Genomic DNA, 15,348 nt, shown 5'->3' with positions numbered 1-15,348 from the left:
GCCTTAAAACCTCATTGAAATGTTGCCAAACTTAATATTGTATCGTCACTTGGTCTATTTGCAATGAGAACAATTGCAAATATAGGTACTTCTGCAATCACTACAGAACAAAACACCTATTTGCTTCACCACAATGATATTTGTGGAAATGATAGTGTTTGGTCCTTTGTTTGTATTATTTTAGTCAGTTCTGGTGGATGAAATCAGATATTCAATAATTCTGACAAATACAGTCTGACAAACAGAATCCTACCGATAAAAAAGGTTAATTGAAATAAGACCACAAGATACAAACTCATACTTTATTGTAACACTGATAAGAATTGTAACACAATGAGGTAAGTTAAATAATCCACAATCTGTGATGTTTTTTTAACCAGCTGCACCACACATATTTACCACCCTATCAGTAACAGTTCCACAAAGTCTGCAAAGAAATGGCTAGAAATGCCCAGTCCATTCAGTTCACAGTTTATTACAAACATATTTATTTCTGTTTCTTATGAGGACAAGAGGAATACTGAAAACACAATCTCCCTTTTCTTTGAGTCACAGATACAAACTTTCCAGCTGTGTGTTTGCTTTCGAAACTCTTTTTGAGATGAAACTCTGTAGAAAAGATCCCCTGAGGGAGAAACATTATTTTGTTTTTCTGATGAGAAAGAAGCCACTACAGATACTGGCAGGCTCAGTCTGAGTTTGCTACCGTTTCTGCTGATGACTTGGCACGGTCTCACAGGGCACTAGGAGATACAGTATGAGACCATTTCAGTTTGCCTGTGAACACACAAGAAAATAAATGATCTTTCACTGCAGGAAGAGTTTTTCATTACTCTACAGATGTCGGCTGCACAGCAAAGCGTGGCTGCAACACCAGCACTCGGAAATGCCCTCAGAGTTTTGATCGTCCTTGTTCGGAGAGTGGTCAGAGAATAGTTTCTTTGCACTCAAGGCTTTGTTCAGAGCAGTCCAGTGGATTGGTGGAGGCGCTGGTTGTTTGTGGGAGATGTTTAGGACGGCGCATCGAAGGGGACGAACTCAAAGCACCACAGCTCTGCAGGTGAAGATCCTCGTGACCGCGCTTCCTGGGACTGCCATTGATGCGCTGGGTCATCACCTGTGTAACAACACATAGTCAAGAAATAAAGATATTAACACATTGTCATTTGTCTGTTTTGTGTTAGTTTCTCAACAATTCAAAAATTAAAGATTATCCTGTGTACAACAGTTACAGTTTAGATGTGGGCAATAATCCATCTATCATGTTCATTTTCTGGCATGTATTCAAGCAATACCATCTGAAAGGGCTGCTAATCTGATATAGTTATACTGCTAACAAATAAAAAACTATAAACAGGCCCACAAACTGCTGTCATGCTGTCTAAATCAGTTACCTGATCTATGACGTTGGCACTATAAATGGCCTCCTCCATGTGTTTTTCATCCGACTTGATGACACACTTGATGTTGTTGACAACCTGCTGGACTTCAGGAGGTAGACTGCAGCTTGAGTGCTCCAGGAATTTGGCCACCAGTACTTTGGTTTCTTTGTACATCTTAAAGTCAGCCAGCGAGTGTGGGCGATCGTGGGAGGAGTGCGTGTGAATGCCGCGGGGTTTAAGGGGGAAGTCAACTTTCTTCCCCTCCTTTTGCTGCTTCCTCACGCTTATGTGACTGGGTTTAGCTCCAACTACGCCTGTTGTAACGTCCGTTGGCTCTGTCGATAAAACAGGAAGAAAGAAAAACATTAAATAAATTAAAAGCAAGGTCAATGCCGGTGGATTAAGTGCTTTGGGTGAAGTGAAATCACAGTTGTTTAATTCATTGACGTGACACATTTTCATTATCAGCTGAATAATCTTATCAGGATCTTATTCTGTTTTCAGCTGTGCAATAATGCATTTTTTTAGATAATCCAATAATAGGGTTTAATAAGTTTAATTAAGAAATAACTAATACTTCAGCTTATCTAAAAAAAAAACTAAAGATCCCCAAAGTTGGTTTCCAAATGATGATAACTTACATGCGTTTTAATAAAGTTTGTTAAATTAGATCTTCACACTGCCAGATATTGCCAAATATTTTACAAAAAAGGGTGTGAATGCTGTTTAGTAGCAGGTGTCCCACCATCACACAAAGCCACAGTTTTTTATGATGGTACCTTGCTCTGGTGGTGTGTGAGTTAAATCTTCAACTTCAGGGTTATTTGCAGAGATGCAAACAGTGTTTTCACCTGTAGAGGGAGACAAAACACTTAGTGTGGACACATCAAAGCAGGTATGCTGTCGGTGGTTACAGATTCCACTATTGCTTGTTAACAATGAGAGGCTGCCACATGTGGGGCTGCCACTAATGACTAATTCAATAATCAATAAACATGCCAATTTGTTTCCTGCTTGATTAATACATTGTTTAGTCTATAAAATGTCAAGCTTTCAGATTCCAAGATAATGACTCTTGAAGTTTCAAAAACTCAGTGATTGTTGGTTTAAAATTATGCAATATGCAGCAAATGCTCACATTGGAGAATTTGAAACCGAATGATGTTTTCCTAAAAAATGACTCATACATGATAGATTACATGACTAATCACTTAAGCTCTTAAAAGCTGATTATTCTTATTATATTGAGGTGGAGTATTTAATCAGCAGTATAATTGTACAATTCTTGCCAAACTCACTTCCTGTTGTAGAGGAGCAGGAGATGGGGTCACTGGTGGAGCGGACTATGCGTGCCAGTTTTCGGTACCGCCTGGCTGCTCGGAGCCCCCGAGGCCTGTCTGAGGGTGAGGAGCCACTTTGGGCGGAGGTAGAGGGGGGCTGGGATGTGGAGGATGACCAAACACTGAAACACAGCCTGTGACTGCGTGGCCTGCTGGGAGGGGAGGGGGAAAGAGAAGGAGCCATAGGACTGATGGCTGAAGTTCCCCCAGAGGAGGCCACAGAGATTGGGGAGCAAGGCTGCGGCGGCTGTGGGAGAGTGACGGGGAGTGTGAGCTTCCGGCTCATCCTTCGTGCCTTAATGAGGGAGTGTGTTGACGCTTTCGGTGGCTCCTCTGGTAAATATTTGGCTGATGCAAGCTCGTCGCATATGTGCATTGCAGACCGGAGATCCTCACAAGGATGTGTGTTTTCCTCCTGGTCTAGATTGCTATAGTTTTCCGATGACCAGTCTGGGGAGCGCTCCAGAGAATGGGTGTGTGATGACTCACTGTATCCTGTATCACTGGGCCGAGCGTCAGTGTTAGACAGCCCACGATGGTCACGTGTACAAAGTTCCAGGCTGGTGCAGCTTCCCTCCATAGGGGCAGTGTGGATCATGCCATAGGGAGAGGAGTCAGAGCCCTGGACCTCCAGGGAGCACAAGTCCTCTGAGGAGCAAGTCTGGTCCGGATCCGCCACCTCGGACACCATCAGTGATGCACTGTCCACCGAGGCTGAGGATGAGGGGAAAGTTATTATCAGCATAGCTACCAAGAAACAGAGACACTTGAAGATCCTCTACAAAATTAAACCGTCTTTACCCTGAGTGCTGAATCCTGCAGTGGTGTTTCTCTCACACAGACTGGATTCAGTGGCCTGCTGCTCTATGCTAGTGGTGAGCTGTGAAGAGGAAGTTATTAATAGACATGGACCACATCACAGCAAAGTTTGCATTAGAATGAATTTGAACAGATAACGGAAATGCTGGATATTTTGTATGAACAGTATTCAATAAAAGCAGCTGTGTAGAGCCTTCACAACCACAGTTGGTCTGTAGAGGGCCCTATAGGTCCACAACAGACTAACAGAAAAATACTTTGTAGGAAAGTAATGTCTCATGCAGAGTTAAATAAGGAGCTATAATTGGATTTGCTAATGTGCTTTTAAAGGTACAGTGTAAGACATAATATACGTTTATACAACTACATAAGCGGCCTCATATCATCAGCTAAATGTGCCTATCAAACACTGCCAACTCCCACTAGTTACCAATCAAGAAACCTTTTTATGTGAAGATCACTGTCAAATAAGCAAACCATGAATTTAACATGTATAAGGGATTGAAAGCCTGCGGCGTTAAATGTTGTTGATAATATAATGGAAGATTTTTCCTGCATGTTAGAAAGTTATTTGTACTTGTACAATGACATGCTGAGACGCAACAGCCTGTAAAATGCTATGATCAGTGTAACGCGACTGACAAAAGAGACCGCCTCAGTAAATCTGAAACAGAAGATAAATATTCAGAATAAATTGGCTGATTTTGTGCGATAATGACTAGACTGTTCAAAATGCGGATGCAAGATGAACACAGCAGTAATGCTATTATGACACAAGTAAATAAAACACCAAGCATTTAGCGATGAACATCTCATCAAAATTGAAATGGTTTGAATTTTTACCAAACTACTTTATTCTTATGCAATTCACTCATGATTATCTACTTATAAAACTATTCTAATGAAAAGTGTGACTCATTCTCCCTAGATATGATCTCCTGACCTTTCCTCTAGCACCATTTTAATGTTGACATTTAAGGTTTTGAGTGAAGTGCAATAACTTTGGAAATCCTCTGACCTTTTTCTCAAATAATTTAGTTTATGACCAAACATGAATGCAAAACTAATCACATTAATACCAGCCTTTAAATATGTTTACCACTAATTGACAAAAGTTATAATGCTAACACGGTGAACTAAGATGGTAAACTCTAAGCCCGCCAAACATCAGCATTTTAGCATCCTCATGTTAGCAGTGAGCTCTTATCATTATTGTGCCAAAGAAGTAAGCTGAGCTATGGATTTGGAAACAAAGAAATATTTTCATGCGCCTCATTATCCATACAGAACGTATTTAAGACAGTGTTGTTTGTTGATGTTCTCACCTGGCTGGCAGGGGTCTGCCCCACCACAGACTCATATGGAGGAGGCAGGTCTGTTGGGTACATGGTCCCTGGGCTGTTGATGGGCACCCCATAAATGGCACTGAAGGGAGAATGGGGAAAATCCAAATGCAGGCCTCTGTGAAGGACACAACATCAGAGTTTCAATTGAACAAAATCACAAAAAATCTGTTAAAATACAAAAATATATCAACTAACAGGGTGAAAAGAGTGACACAATCCAGAGTGTTTCAGAAAGTAATACAATTATTAGGGGAGAAAGGATGTATCCTCTTGTTGCCAACACTCCAATATAGCTGATATACTCAATATGGGTATAGTATTATTTAATGTGCACCACCAATGTCCCCAGTGATGCCAATTAAGAATAGGCAGCCATGCGTGCAGTCATATCTTTTAATTACAACCCCATTCTGCTCTAAAGTGGCAGAGCATGAAATAAAACCTGCAAGTTTCCACCAATCATCCGAGGTATGATGATGTCATGACACTTCCCCGGCCCTGGGCAGGGACACCATAAATGCTTCTTCTGCCTTGTTTATATTTATGGCATAATTGACAAGCAGATGTGGCTTCTTGCCAAATGGCTACAACAGCAGCCTTCTCTATGGCAACTCTGATCAAATGAAGGTAGTAATGAAGGAGGGGGATGACCAATCGTTCACAACAGCTGAGATTCAGGGATGTCTCAGCTGCTTAGTGTAGGGAAATGCTCTGAGCTGACCATGGATGTTAACACCACAAGTGATGGTCACAGTCAGATACAGACACATGCCACCGCTGCTTAATATGATGGGTTTGGATGCAAATGTTGCCCAGGGCATGTGTATATTCTCCAGCATCAAGGAGGGTCTACATGAAGTAGAAATATCCGTTTTTAACCTGACAAATAGCTTACAGTTACTGTCCTAAACCAGACAGATATAATCTTGTCTTTATAGTAAACGTAACATCTTACCAAAGGTCTCTCAAGTTTCTGACTTTTTTTTCTAATATTATTTGCAATTATTGCTGCATCTCCTTCAACACTTTTACAACACATAAAGACACTCAGTATCTGATTCATTCAGATGTCTGTGGAGGGGCAGGTAGGAAAGTACAATAACAGACTCAAAACAATATGTATCATAAGGTGCGTTCACACCGGAGTACTTTGGTGTAGTCAAATATATCAATATCAAAAATACCGATGTAGTGCATTTTTTGAAAATTGTAAGCTTTAAGATTGTAAGCCTGACAATCAGTAACCACTCATTCCTATTGCTGATATAGTTTCAATACATATTGCAGAACTCAAATATTTCTCCATAGCAACACAATTGTGCAATTGTAAATGAATATCTTAAAATCTTTTTAATAAAACTTAAATCCCATATACACTGCCCACTGTTTTATATTATATAGCCTTTATTCCCATTTGATTTGCTGCCCTCTCGGATGTGCTTTATGTCGCCTTTTGCACAAAATGTATTTAATCCCACTGAAATCAGTAACATAGACTTACAGCAGTTAACCTGTAGCATTTCTTTTGTAACAAATATACTGACTTTCTGGATTGCCAGGCACTATTTTATAGGAAGTCATTTATATGAACCATGGTGGACAATACAGCCAGCATACTTTTTTGTTAGCAAATTAAAATGTTATTGGTGTTGCCTGAAAGTATCCACAAATCCCAGAAGATACATTGGCTCCAGAGTTTGGGGAGCACTGAGCACTTAGTGTTAGCACTGGGAGAAGATGTGATGCTGATATTGTTATTCTGCCTCTCACCTCTGTCCATCCATGGAGGGGGTGCAGGTGTACTCTGGCGGGTAGTACGGTGGTGGAGGAATGGGAGCAATAAACTCATCAAAGTCCAGTGTTTGGTGGAGGATGGTTCCATGGGGAGTCATACAGTCAGCATTAAGGGCCCGCGCTCTGTGCGGCATAAACTGGAAGACAGCATAAAAGGACCAATGTCAGGCATTTATTACACAAGGCACTGAGATCTTAGTTGTGCATTCATTATTTTAGACCAGAACTGTTCCAGGGAGGCATGACTGTGCAAATGTGTGTTTTTAGAGAACATCTCTACTGTTCTCTGTGCTTGTCGGTCACTTAACAAGCTTCACTGCAGTAACTGCTGGTCAAGTGCCTTGCTCAGAGACACCTCAACAGCAATATGGAAGCGCTGCTCACTTACTTTCCTCAGTCAGATGTTTTTCCAACTAACAGCCAGCCAGCATTGCTAATCTCCAGGCTGCCACTGCTGCTATTGACTCGGTTGAATTTACTGAGCTAAATAAATGTTAACACCTCTTGTGTTTAATGGGAAAATAAGGCCTCTCTTGGAAACTCTGTGAGATTGTTTGAGATAGGACAATATGTTTGTCCTTTGTCTTTTAGTTTTTTACTGTTTCTATAGCTTATTTTAATCTTCTGCTCTTTTTTAAGATCCTGTTTATGTGATCCTGTCTTTTTACATTGCCTTGTGTTTCTTTTACATCTTTTCCCTTATTTCCCAATGTCTTATGTGAAGCATTTTGATTTGTGCTGATATTAAAAGCTGCTACTCAAATCAATTTGCCTTGACTTTTCTCTCTGTGAATCATTAGTTAGATGACACTATTTCCAGCAACTTCATATTTTAGAAGTTCTCTTTGTGGTTTGCATGTGTGCATTCATGTGTTTCTATAAAATACTGTAATTTGATACCTTCAAACATGTAAAGTCTGCAAGACATGCAGCTAAAAACGAGCATAAACATAAAAAACTGCCCCCAATTAATTGAACATACAGGTAATTAATTCATTATTATTAATTCACACCAAAACACATTAGAGATCTCCACAGGTCTAGACTGGTTTCTCTGGGAACAACGTGACACGTCTTTCATCATCTCAAATGTGCCACTGATGCAGATACTAATTGGGAATTAAGTCCTTATGTCAATGTGGGAAGATGTCTCAGTACCATTTTAATTGCTAGTCATTTAAAAAAGCTTCAGATAAATTAATTTTTGAACATGTCTCTTCTTAAAAAGTCACAGTTTTAAAAGAAATAATCTTATTTCTATGGTCCTGTCTGTGGGATCAAAAAATGTATTCTGCAGTTATCCCTGTTATCACTGCATTAACTGATTGTGTTTGCAAGCATACGGATCTTTGTTGACTTAACTAGGGACTGGCATGGAGATGAAACTAATATAATGTACTTTGTATTCTGAGTTAAACTTCATTTATTTTACTAGCTATTACAGAGCTGAGATCCCTGCTTATTTCCTGCTACATTAACCTTTTGTCAAGCACCACTTTTAATATCCAGACTAATTTCAGGACACTTAATTCCCAGCAGAGATCATAAAATGTGTATAAGGCTCTTGCATCAAGGATTTCTGCAAAGCTTTTTCATATGCGGTATCGAGTTGGCAGTGTTGCTCTACCTTTCCAGTTGCTGATGGGTTTAGAGGCATTCAAATAACTATTGTTGTGAGAAACAAAAGGGAGATTGGCTATGCTTATTTCCCTCATGACTGAAGGCATTTAGCTTTTGGTCATAATTGAATTGTTCCACCTAAAATAAGAAACAATGGTCATATTGAGGAGAGTGTCCAGAGGAGAAACCCAGTGGGATGTTAAGCTGAAGCTGCTTCTTGAAATCCAACATATTTTTGGTTGGAAAACTGAGAGAAGTCCTTCAGCAATCGACCTTCACTGCGTGTGTTTACATTAACTTGCCAAGCAGTACATTTCACCCACAAACATAACCCTCCGCTATCTTAAAACCGATAGCGGCATGGTGGTCATCAAAAACAAAATAAAGGTAGCTAATGTTGTTGTCTGCATTTCCATAACACTCACCATCTGCAGCACATCAGTGGAGACCATCTGCATACAGCACATGGCAGTGGCTAGAGCACACACAATGGTGGAGATGACGTTCAGGGCACACACACTGAACAGCAGCTCCTAAAGGAGAGAGGGGGGGGAGAGGAGGAGACTGTTAGAGGAACAAAGGAGAGGAGGAGTGTGACAAATAAGAGAAATGACAAAGGTGCAGGGGAGAAGGTGGGGAGAGGAAGAGCAGAATGTCATGAACACTAAGATGTGCAATATGAGAACCAACAATAGGTTAATGTCGAACAAAAGAAGAAGACACAGATAAGACTGAAGGTGACAGAAACAGTGTTTAAATCACCAGTAGGTAACCCAGTTTAGAAAAGCACGGCAGGGTGGCACTGCAGTATGAACACACTTTTACAAACATCTGGTTTAGACACAACACAGAACCAATAAGAGTAATCTGCATTGTTAACATTTCTTGAATAACATTTAAAAAGGTTAAAGACCGATACAAATAATGATTGTTTTTTGCTTACATGAGCTTGCAAACACATTCAATAAGAGGGAAAACAACCTCATAACGTCCAAGGTTAAGCATGAGTGTGCACCAAAGACCGCATATACTGTGAAGGTGTACACATTCACACTCTGACAATGCAGAGAACAGCAAGGGGACAAACCAGTATTGAATCTGTCAGCAAAAATAAAAGTGCATGCTGGTGAAATACTAGCTAAGCACACTGAATCAGAGAAAATACGTAAGACTGCAGTCCCATTAGCCTGCGCTTTGTGCTATTCTTCTAAAAAGGTAGTGATGATCTTAAAATAACTCACATTTTAAACCATTTAGAGTTTTGTACATTCACTAGAATTAACCTTTTATAACTCTACTGTATGGATTATTTCCTGAAAAAGAAACAGTAATAGCACGTGCATGGTAATTGGCTCTGGGAATAGCAACTGCCTAGCTCATTGGTCATGTTGAGAGGAGAGCGGATGATAGCAGCTCATATTAGATCTGCAGTCCTCTTGGCTGTTTCGATACAATCACAACCTAAAGTTTTTAATAGGTTTCTTAATATAGTTGACATCTGTCACAGTAAAATTACTTACACAATTACTGTGATATTGATTTATCGGGTGGAGTATTATTAACAAATATTTTGAAATAAGGCTGTCAAAAGATGAGAGAGAGGAGAAAATAAGGCAGAGAAAGGGAATAATGTGTGGACGAAACTATGACTTTGGGTGCTTTCATTTCAATATCGTACAAAAAATAGAAAATGTGTGTTATAAAATGATCTTGCTCATATACACAATCTTACTGTGCACAAAAACCCAATAATATGAGCCTTCCCATGACAAATAAAAACAGTCAATATTAAACACAGCTGCCACAAAATGTATATAATCATATAATTCCTGAAAGATAAGGACAGGAGGGACTTTGAGCACTGGAATGAAAACCTCACTTCGCTCTGTATGAATCTGTGTGGACACCTGCTCATGAGTGAAGCTCCCCACTCACCACACAAAGTGTTTTCCAGCCTGCGCACAGATTATTCATCAGATTCAGGAGGCACATAATTACCAGCGACATTACAAAACCCCCACTTGTGTTAGGCTGCTGATAATCTGCAGCGAGGACAGCTGTCTCCTCCTTTGTCTGGGTGCAGGTAGCTTGACTCTTTTAAAGGGGTTCAGGAAAGATGTTTATAGCAGGCAGCAACTTTTTGCCAAACCATCTCCCTTTACTCTCTTTTATTCCCTTTGAAGTTTGTGATATAAAACAGATCAGCTGCCAGAACTCTTTTCAAACATGTTTGATATCCAGTAACTAGTTGCCAAAGATCACGTTTGTGTGAGCTGGAAGTTTAATCAGAGATGATGCCAGTTGGAAGCAGTGAAACTGAAGTTGTGTAGAGCCAACCATAACATACATGTAATGCATGTTTGCCTTGGAAGATAACTCTTTTGGAGCATGTTTTGTGATGGAGGAAAGTCTGGATGTCTGAGCGCAATCTGTCTGACATTTGAAACATGGAAAATCACAACCAGGTTGTAACTGCTTTTAGCTTCATCAGATTTCCCCCCAGAAATGAATAGAGTATTTTGTCATAGTTAAAACGTTTAAGAGGTATGAGTGATGTAAACTGTCTGGGGGGGTGCACCATCAAAGGTTAATGTCAATGTTTTTCCATAACTTATTCAATTTATTCAAAATAACTTTCACTTTAAATTCATTCTCAAAAAGTATATCATGTTGTTTGATATGAACGGAAGAAAAGATTCATCCTCTTAACATAATAAATATTGCATTTAGTATTGTATTTTAAAATCATGTATGTAGAATATAATATTCTCATCCTTCTGTTGCTTTGTTTTGATTTCTATTCAAATTATAATACAAAACCTGAACAGCCTTGTAATTTGTATTGACCAGATTAAAATATTTGTTAGAAATCGGATGAAATGTAATAAGTTACATCACTAATACTCAACTTTACACACATAACTGTGAGGCTGCTTCCTCTATGACAGGCTCACAGTAGCAAAGGGCAGCACCCTGATCACTGCAGCCAACATGGAGGCTCTGTTGCCAGTCTCTGCTTTCTTTAGCATCCCCAAGTATCTCTTTACACCATCTGGCAGAAAACCCGGCACTTCCCTCAGGAAGCCCTACAGCAGTCTCGGGGAAGACAGTTCAGACTGTTGGCAAAGCCCTTCAGATTTGTTCTAACCTCTAATGACAGCAAGTAGCAGATGTTGTAGCTCTGCAATGCCACTTCTCATAAAGTACCGAATGCACAAACTCCATTTTCAAGCTTTTCTAATATCTAGAGTCTTACAGGTGGAGAACACCACTCCTCCAGTGAGCTCAATAGAAACCCTGATGTTTGCTCTGGATTTCTGCCTGCTGTTATTGAATGCTAACACTTCCTCGAAAGTGAAGATGCATTCCTTTCGACTCAGTGTTCAAAACCTAATCAGTTTCACAGGGCCCTGACACACCATCCAATTAGTGCCAACAAAAACAGATTAATATACCTTATGTTACCTATTGTCTTATGTTAAGAGCTTTGTAGATGCTGCATAGAAAACAGCTGATACGGCTGTCTGCTGTTACGTCCCGTGTCCCGTCTGAACCTGCATATGAGAAAATACTAACTCTATCCTGGAACACCAGCGACAAAATGGGACCAAAACCAGGATTTTGTCATCCAGAAAGGTAGTCAGTAGTCTTTTAAAAAAAAATAACTTTCAGAGAGACTGACAAAAGATAAATGTGACTCTGACTTAGGTCTCAACTTTTGCTCAGATTACAATGGAATATGTCTGAGAATATATCCTTCCATTATCTGTTAAGAGACGCTGTAAGACTGTGGTCTTTGGAAAACTCTGAAGAAGAAGAGAACAAATCATCAGAAACCTAAATGAATTGGGGAAATCAATGATTTTCAGGGCAGATAAAACAGTGATATAATGTTCTGTTACAGTGTCAACAAAATAAATCGCTGATTTGGGTAAAGTAGAGCAAACAGTGCCAACCCCATCAAAAACTACAAGAGTCAGCGAATAGCAAGGCACTTGGTAAGTAGAGAATTATTACAGTAAATGTAGTTTTCCCAATTCGAACTGCAAGCACATAGTGAGACAAGCAATATTTATGACAGCTTTATCTGAGCTAATTTTTGTTATGTTAATGAATCTGTCGGGCAGATGTGAGCCGGTGCATTTCTGTGATTTCCCCTGTGACCACAATGTACATAATGACATAATAAATCCTGCCAGGCAAAGAAATGTAATAACACCTCTAAAGAAATTGTTTAACATCCCTGCTCAGCAGATATTTAACCTCTAAAATACCTTGCCTGAAGCCAAACAGGTTAGTGGGTTACACGGCAAGGTTACACATCCACCCCCTTACAGGAAATCACAAATTATCTCAGCACTCCCTCTCACTGATGATTTACAGCTCCAGGCAGTGTATGGAACACAAAAAAAACGAAATGAAATGTGTCTGCAAAGAATGAATGGCACATACTATCAGCAGAGTGGATTGTGCTGGGTGCAAACACATACCTTTTAAACATAAAAGAGCCACTGCTAGGAAATAAGAAACGTTTATTAGCCTACCTACTGTGATAAATCAGTACTCCTAATGCTAGGTAATTAAGTGACGGAGGAGATTACTATATGGCAGCTGCATCATGAGTTCATTAGGATCTGCGACAGCCTAACAGCCGTCTGAAATGGCCGAGGTCTCCGGAGACTCGGACATGACAGTTTCCTCTAACACATAACTCAACACATCTGACTACTTTGGCACTTAATAAAGGTTTACGGCACCAATTCCCATACCATGTTTTAATGAGTCATGATCAAAATGACAAATGTGCCTGATCTTTCCTCTTTTCATAAGCATGCTTCATCCTACCAAGTCTTTTATTTGGTTATCAATGTTTTATAATCAATCAGGGTCATAAAATGAATGGAAATGATTGTCGTTATCCAATAAAGGCACAGTAGCACGTGCAGTATATCATTCCTACAGACACTCTGAGTCAGGATAATCTACAGAGATCGTGCACTCGCAAACTACAGCCAGCCCAGGCTGCATACACACCGAAGTCTGCCTCTCGGGAAAAGACAAATGCTGCTGCCATTCTCCACTTCCACCCCAATTTATATGAGACCCGACACCTTCAGTCTTTTGTTTTTTCGTCATTCGGCTCTTCCCACAAGGGATATGTTACACTGCGAGGGAGGAAACTTAGACTTGATGATTTGAGCAATTTGAGGCACATTCTTTTCAAACAACTTTCCGAACACTACTATTGTTCAATCTATTTTTTGTTTTACGTGTGTGATTTTCCTTCATGCATATTTATGTACAGCTGAGGCTAATGGAAGTGGCAAATGTGTGCAAGTTTTTAAACAAAACGACTTGACCTTACGACATTTGAAATGCATCCTTATATATATATAAGATATAAATATCTGAATAAATTGCTGGATCAAAGTGATGGACTCACTGACGTACATTTCCATCCCTAGAGCTGTGCCGGTAGCTTGGCTAAAAATAGAGAGAAATTAAGCAGCTTGAAGTTAGGCCCAAATGCATTTGTTTCCACACATCTCGACCTTCATCTCTGGTTCACAAATAGCAAATAAGTAAATGAAAAAATACATGAAATTCAATCTTTTTAAATTAGATGTGGTTTGCTGTTTAAATAAAAGTGATTTCCTGCAGATGTCCATGTCTGCGGTCACTCAAGTAGATTTCAAACAGTAACTCACAATGGTAACATCACTGTGTGGTTAAAGCCGGCCATGACGTCAGCATAAAAACAAGGCTGCATTAATCAACAGAACATTTCATACAGTGATCATGTATCAAATGTGAAAAGCAAGAGAAAACATCTCGCTTTTTCTCACCGTTTTCTACTGTGCATATGGCACACTGTGTTGTTACCATAGCTACCAGTACAGTTGCATCAGTTAACGCTTCTAAAAACTGGATTTTAAGTATTCCAACTAACCTGCGGTCTGAACACAGTACAACTCATATATAATGTTTTGTTTTACACATTCAAACATGTTCATCTCTCAACATCAGCACCATAGAGGGCGTGCTGGCTCCTCCTCACCTTGAGGCGCAGGCGGATGGTGTTGCAGTCCCTCAGTGGGTTCAGTTTCAGCGTCTCTCCCAGGTTGTTGCAGCTCGAACTCTGCTGCTGTAGCTCGCAGCACACACACACTCCATCGCTGTCAAACTTGAGCTGGGGGGGAGGAGGAGGGAACACACATCCACACTCATGCATGCACGCCACATACACAAAAACACACAGAGACACACACAGACGCACACAAACGCACACACAGAAGAGATGCACCGATCAGACCTGAGCTCGGTCCTGTGGTGGTTTGTTGTTAAATGTATGTTTCACTTTTGACATGAACTACATGTTTGAGAGACTGCACATGGTTGATCAGAGGTATTCAGCAAAGGAAGAGAGGCTGTGAGATATGTGTAGCAACGTGGGGAGGGACAGAGGTAGAGCATACCTCTGCTATGTGTCCCAGATTGAGAGAAAGCAGGACATGAACCCAACGAGTATGGGTTAATTACATTGGGGAGAGGATATGAGGAACGTTAGCATTTCCATCCCGACTGGGGGAGGGTCTCAGGAGAGCCACATGAAGCAGGGAAGTTGTCTCCTTGGCGGGTCCTACTTTCATATAGAGAAAATCTGCTTCTAATGTGTAAGTGTTCGGGTTAGTGGGTTGGGTGCAGGATGAATCACAAGAGGATTCTTCCGTCATGAAAAAGATAGGAGACCCTGGCGCTATAAATTCAGCTTAAAAAAAATCTGCTTTGCATCTCATTATGAAACTGTGAAGACTGAGTGTTCTGTGTCCAACTTCTTCACATCACCAGCTGCAAGGATGAAAAGCTTAATACACTTATGTAATACTTAAGTCTGATCTCGTGTTTTCCATTTGTTTGAGCCACTGTTAAAAAATGCCAGGGTCTAGAAAGCATGCATATACAGGTTACTGCTTGTGGGAAATATTTTATATATATTATTATATATATTATTATTATTTATCATTCTGTGTGGGAGGCGTTAAACAA

General features: G+C 40.1%; 1 protein-coding gene across 1 annotated transcript in view; it reads right to left on the bottom strand.

Annotated features, from left to right (window-relative positions):
* Positions 1-300: 300 nt before the first annotated feature.
* Positions 301-15,348, bottom strand: part of fam189a1 (family with sequence similarity 189 member A1) — an 84,243-nt gene continuing 69,195 nt past the window's right edge. The window contains exons 4-12 of the mRNA XM_034116698.1: positions 14,360-14,524; positions 8,727-8,834; positions 6,658-6,818; positions 4,867-5,002; positions 3,524-3,602; positions 2,681-3,436; positions 2,162-2,233; positions 1,395-1,717; positions 301-1,117 (exon numbers count right to left, since the gene is read on the bottom strand). Coding sequence (XP_033972589.1) covers positions 926-1,117; positions 1,395-1,717; positions 2,162-2,233; positions 2,681-3,436; positions 3,524-3,602; positions 4,867-5,002; positions 6,658-6,818; positions 8,727-8,834; positions 14,360-14,524 — 1,992 coding nt within the window. The 3' untranslated portion in view covers positions 301-925. The remainder of the gene's footprint in view (positions 1,118-1,394; positions 1,718-2,161; positions 2,234-2,680; positions 3,437-3,523; positions 3,603-4,866; positions 5,003-6,657; positions 6,819-8,726; positions 8,835-14,359; positions 14,525-15,348) is intronic.

Source organism: Trematomus bernacchii, unplaced genomic scaffold (genome assembly GCF_902827165.1).
Source record: "Trematomus bernacchii unplaced genomic scaffold, fTreBer1.1, whole genome shotgun sequence".
Lineage (NCBI taxonomy): Eukaryota > Metazoa > Chordata > Actinopteri > Perciformes > Nototheniidae > Trematomus > Trematomus bernacchii.
The sequence above is the reverse complement of the archived record's forward strand: the minus strand, read 5'-3'. Positions and strand labels throughout refer to the sequence as shown.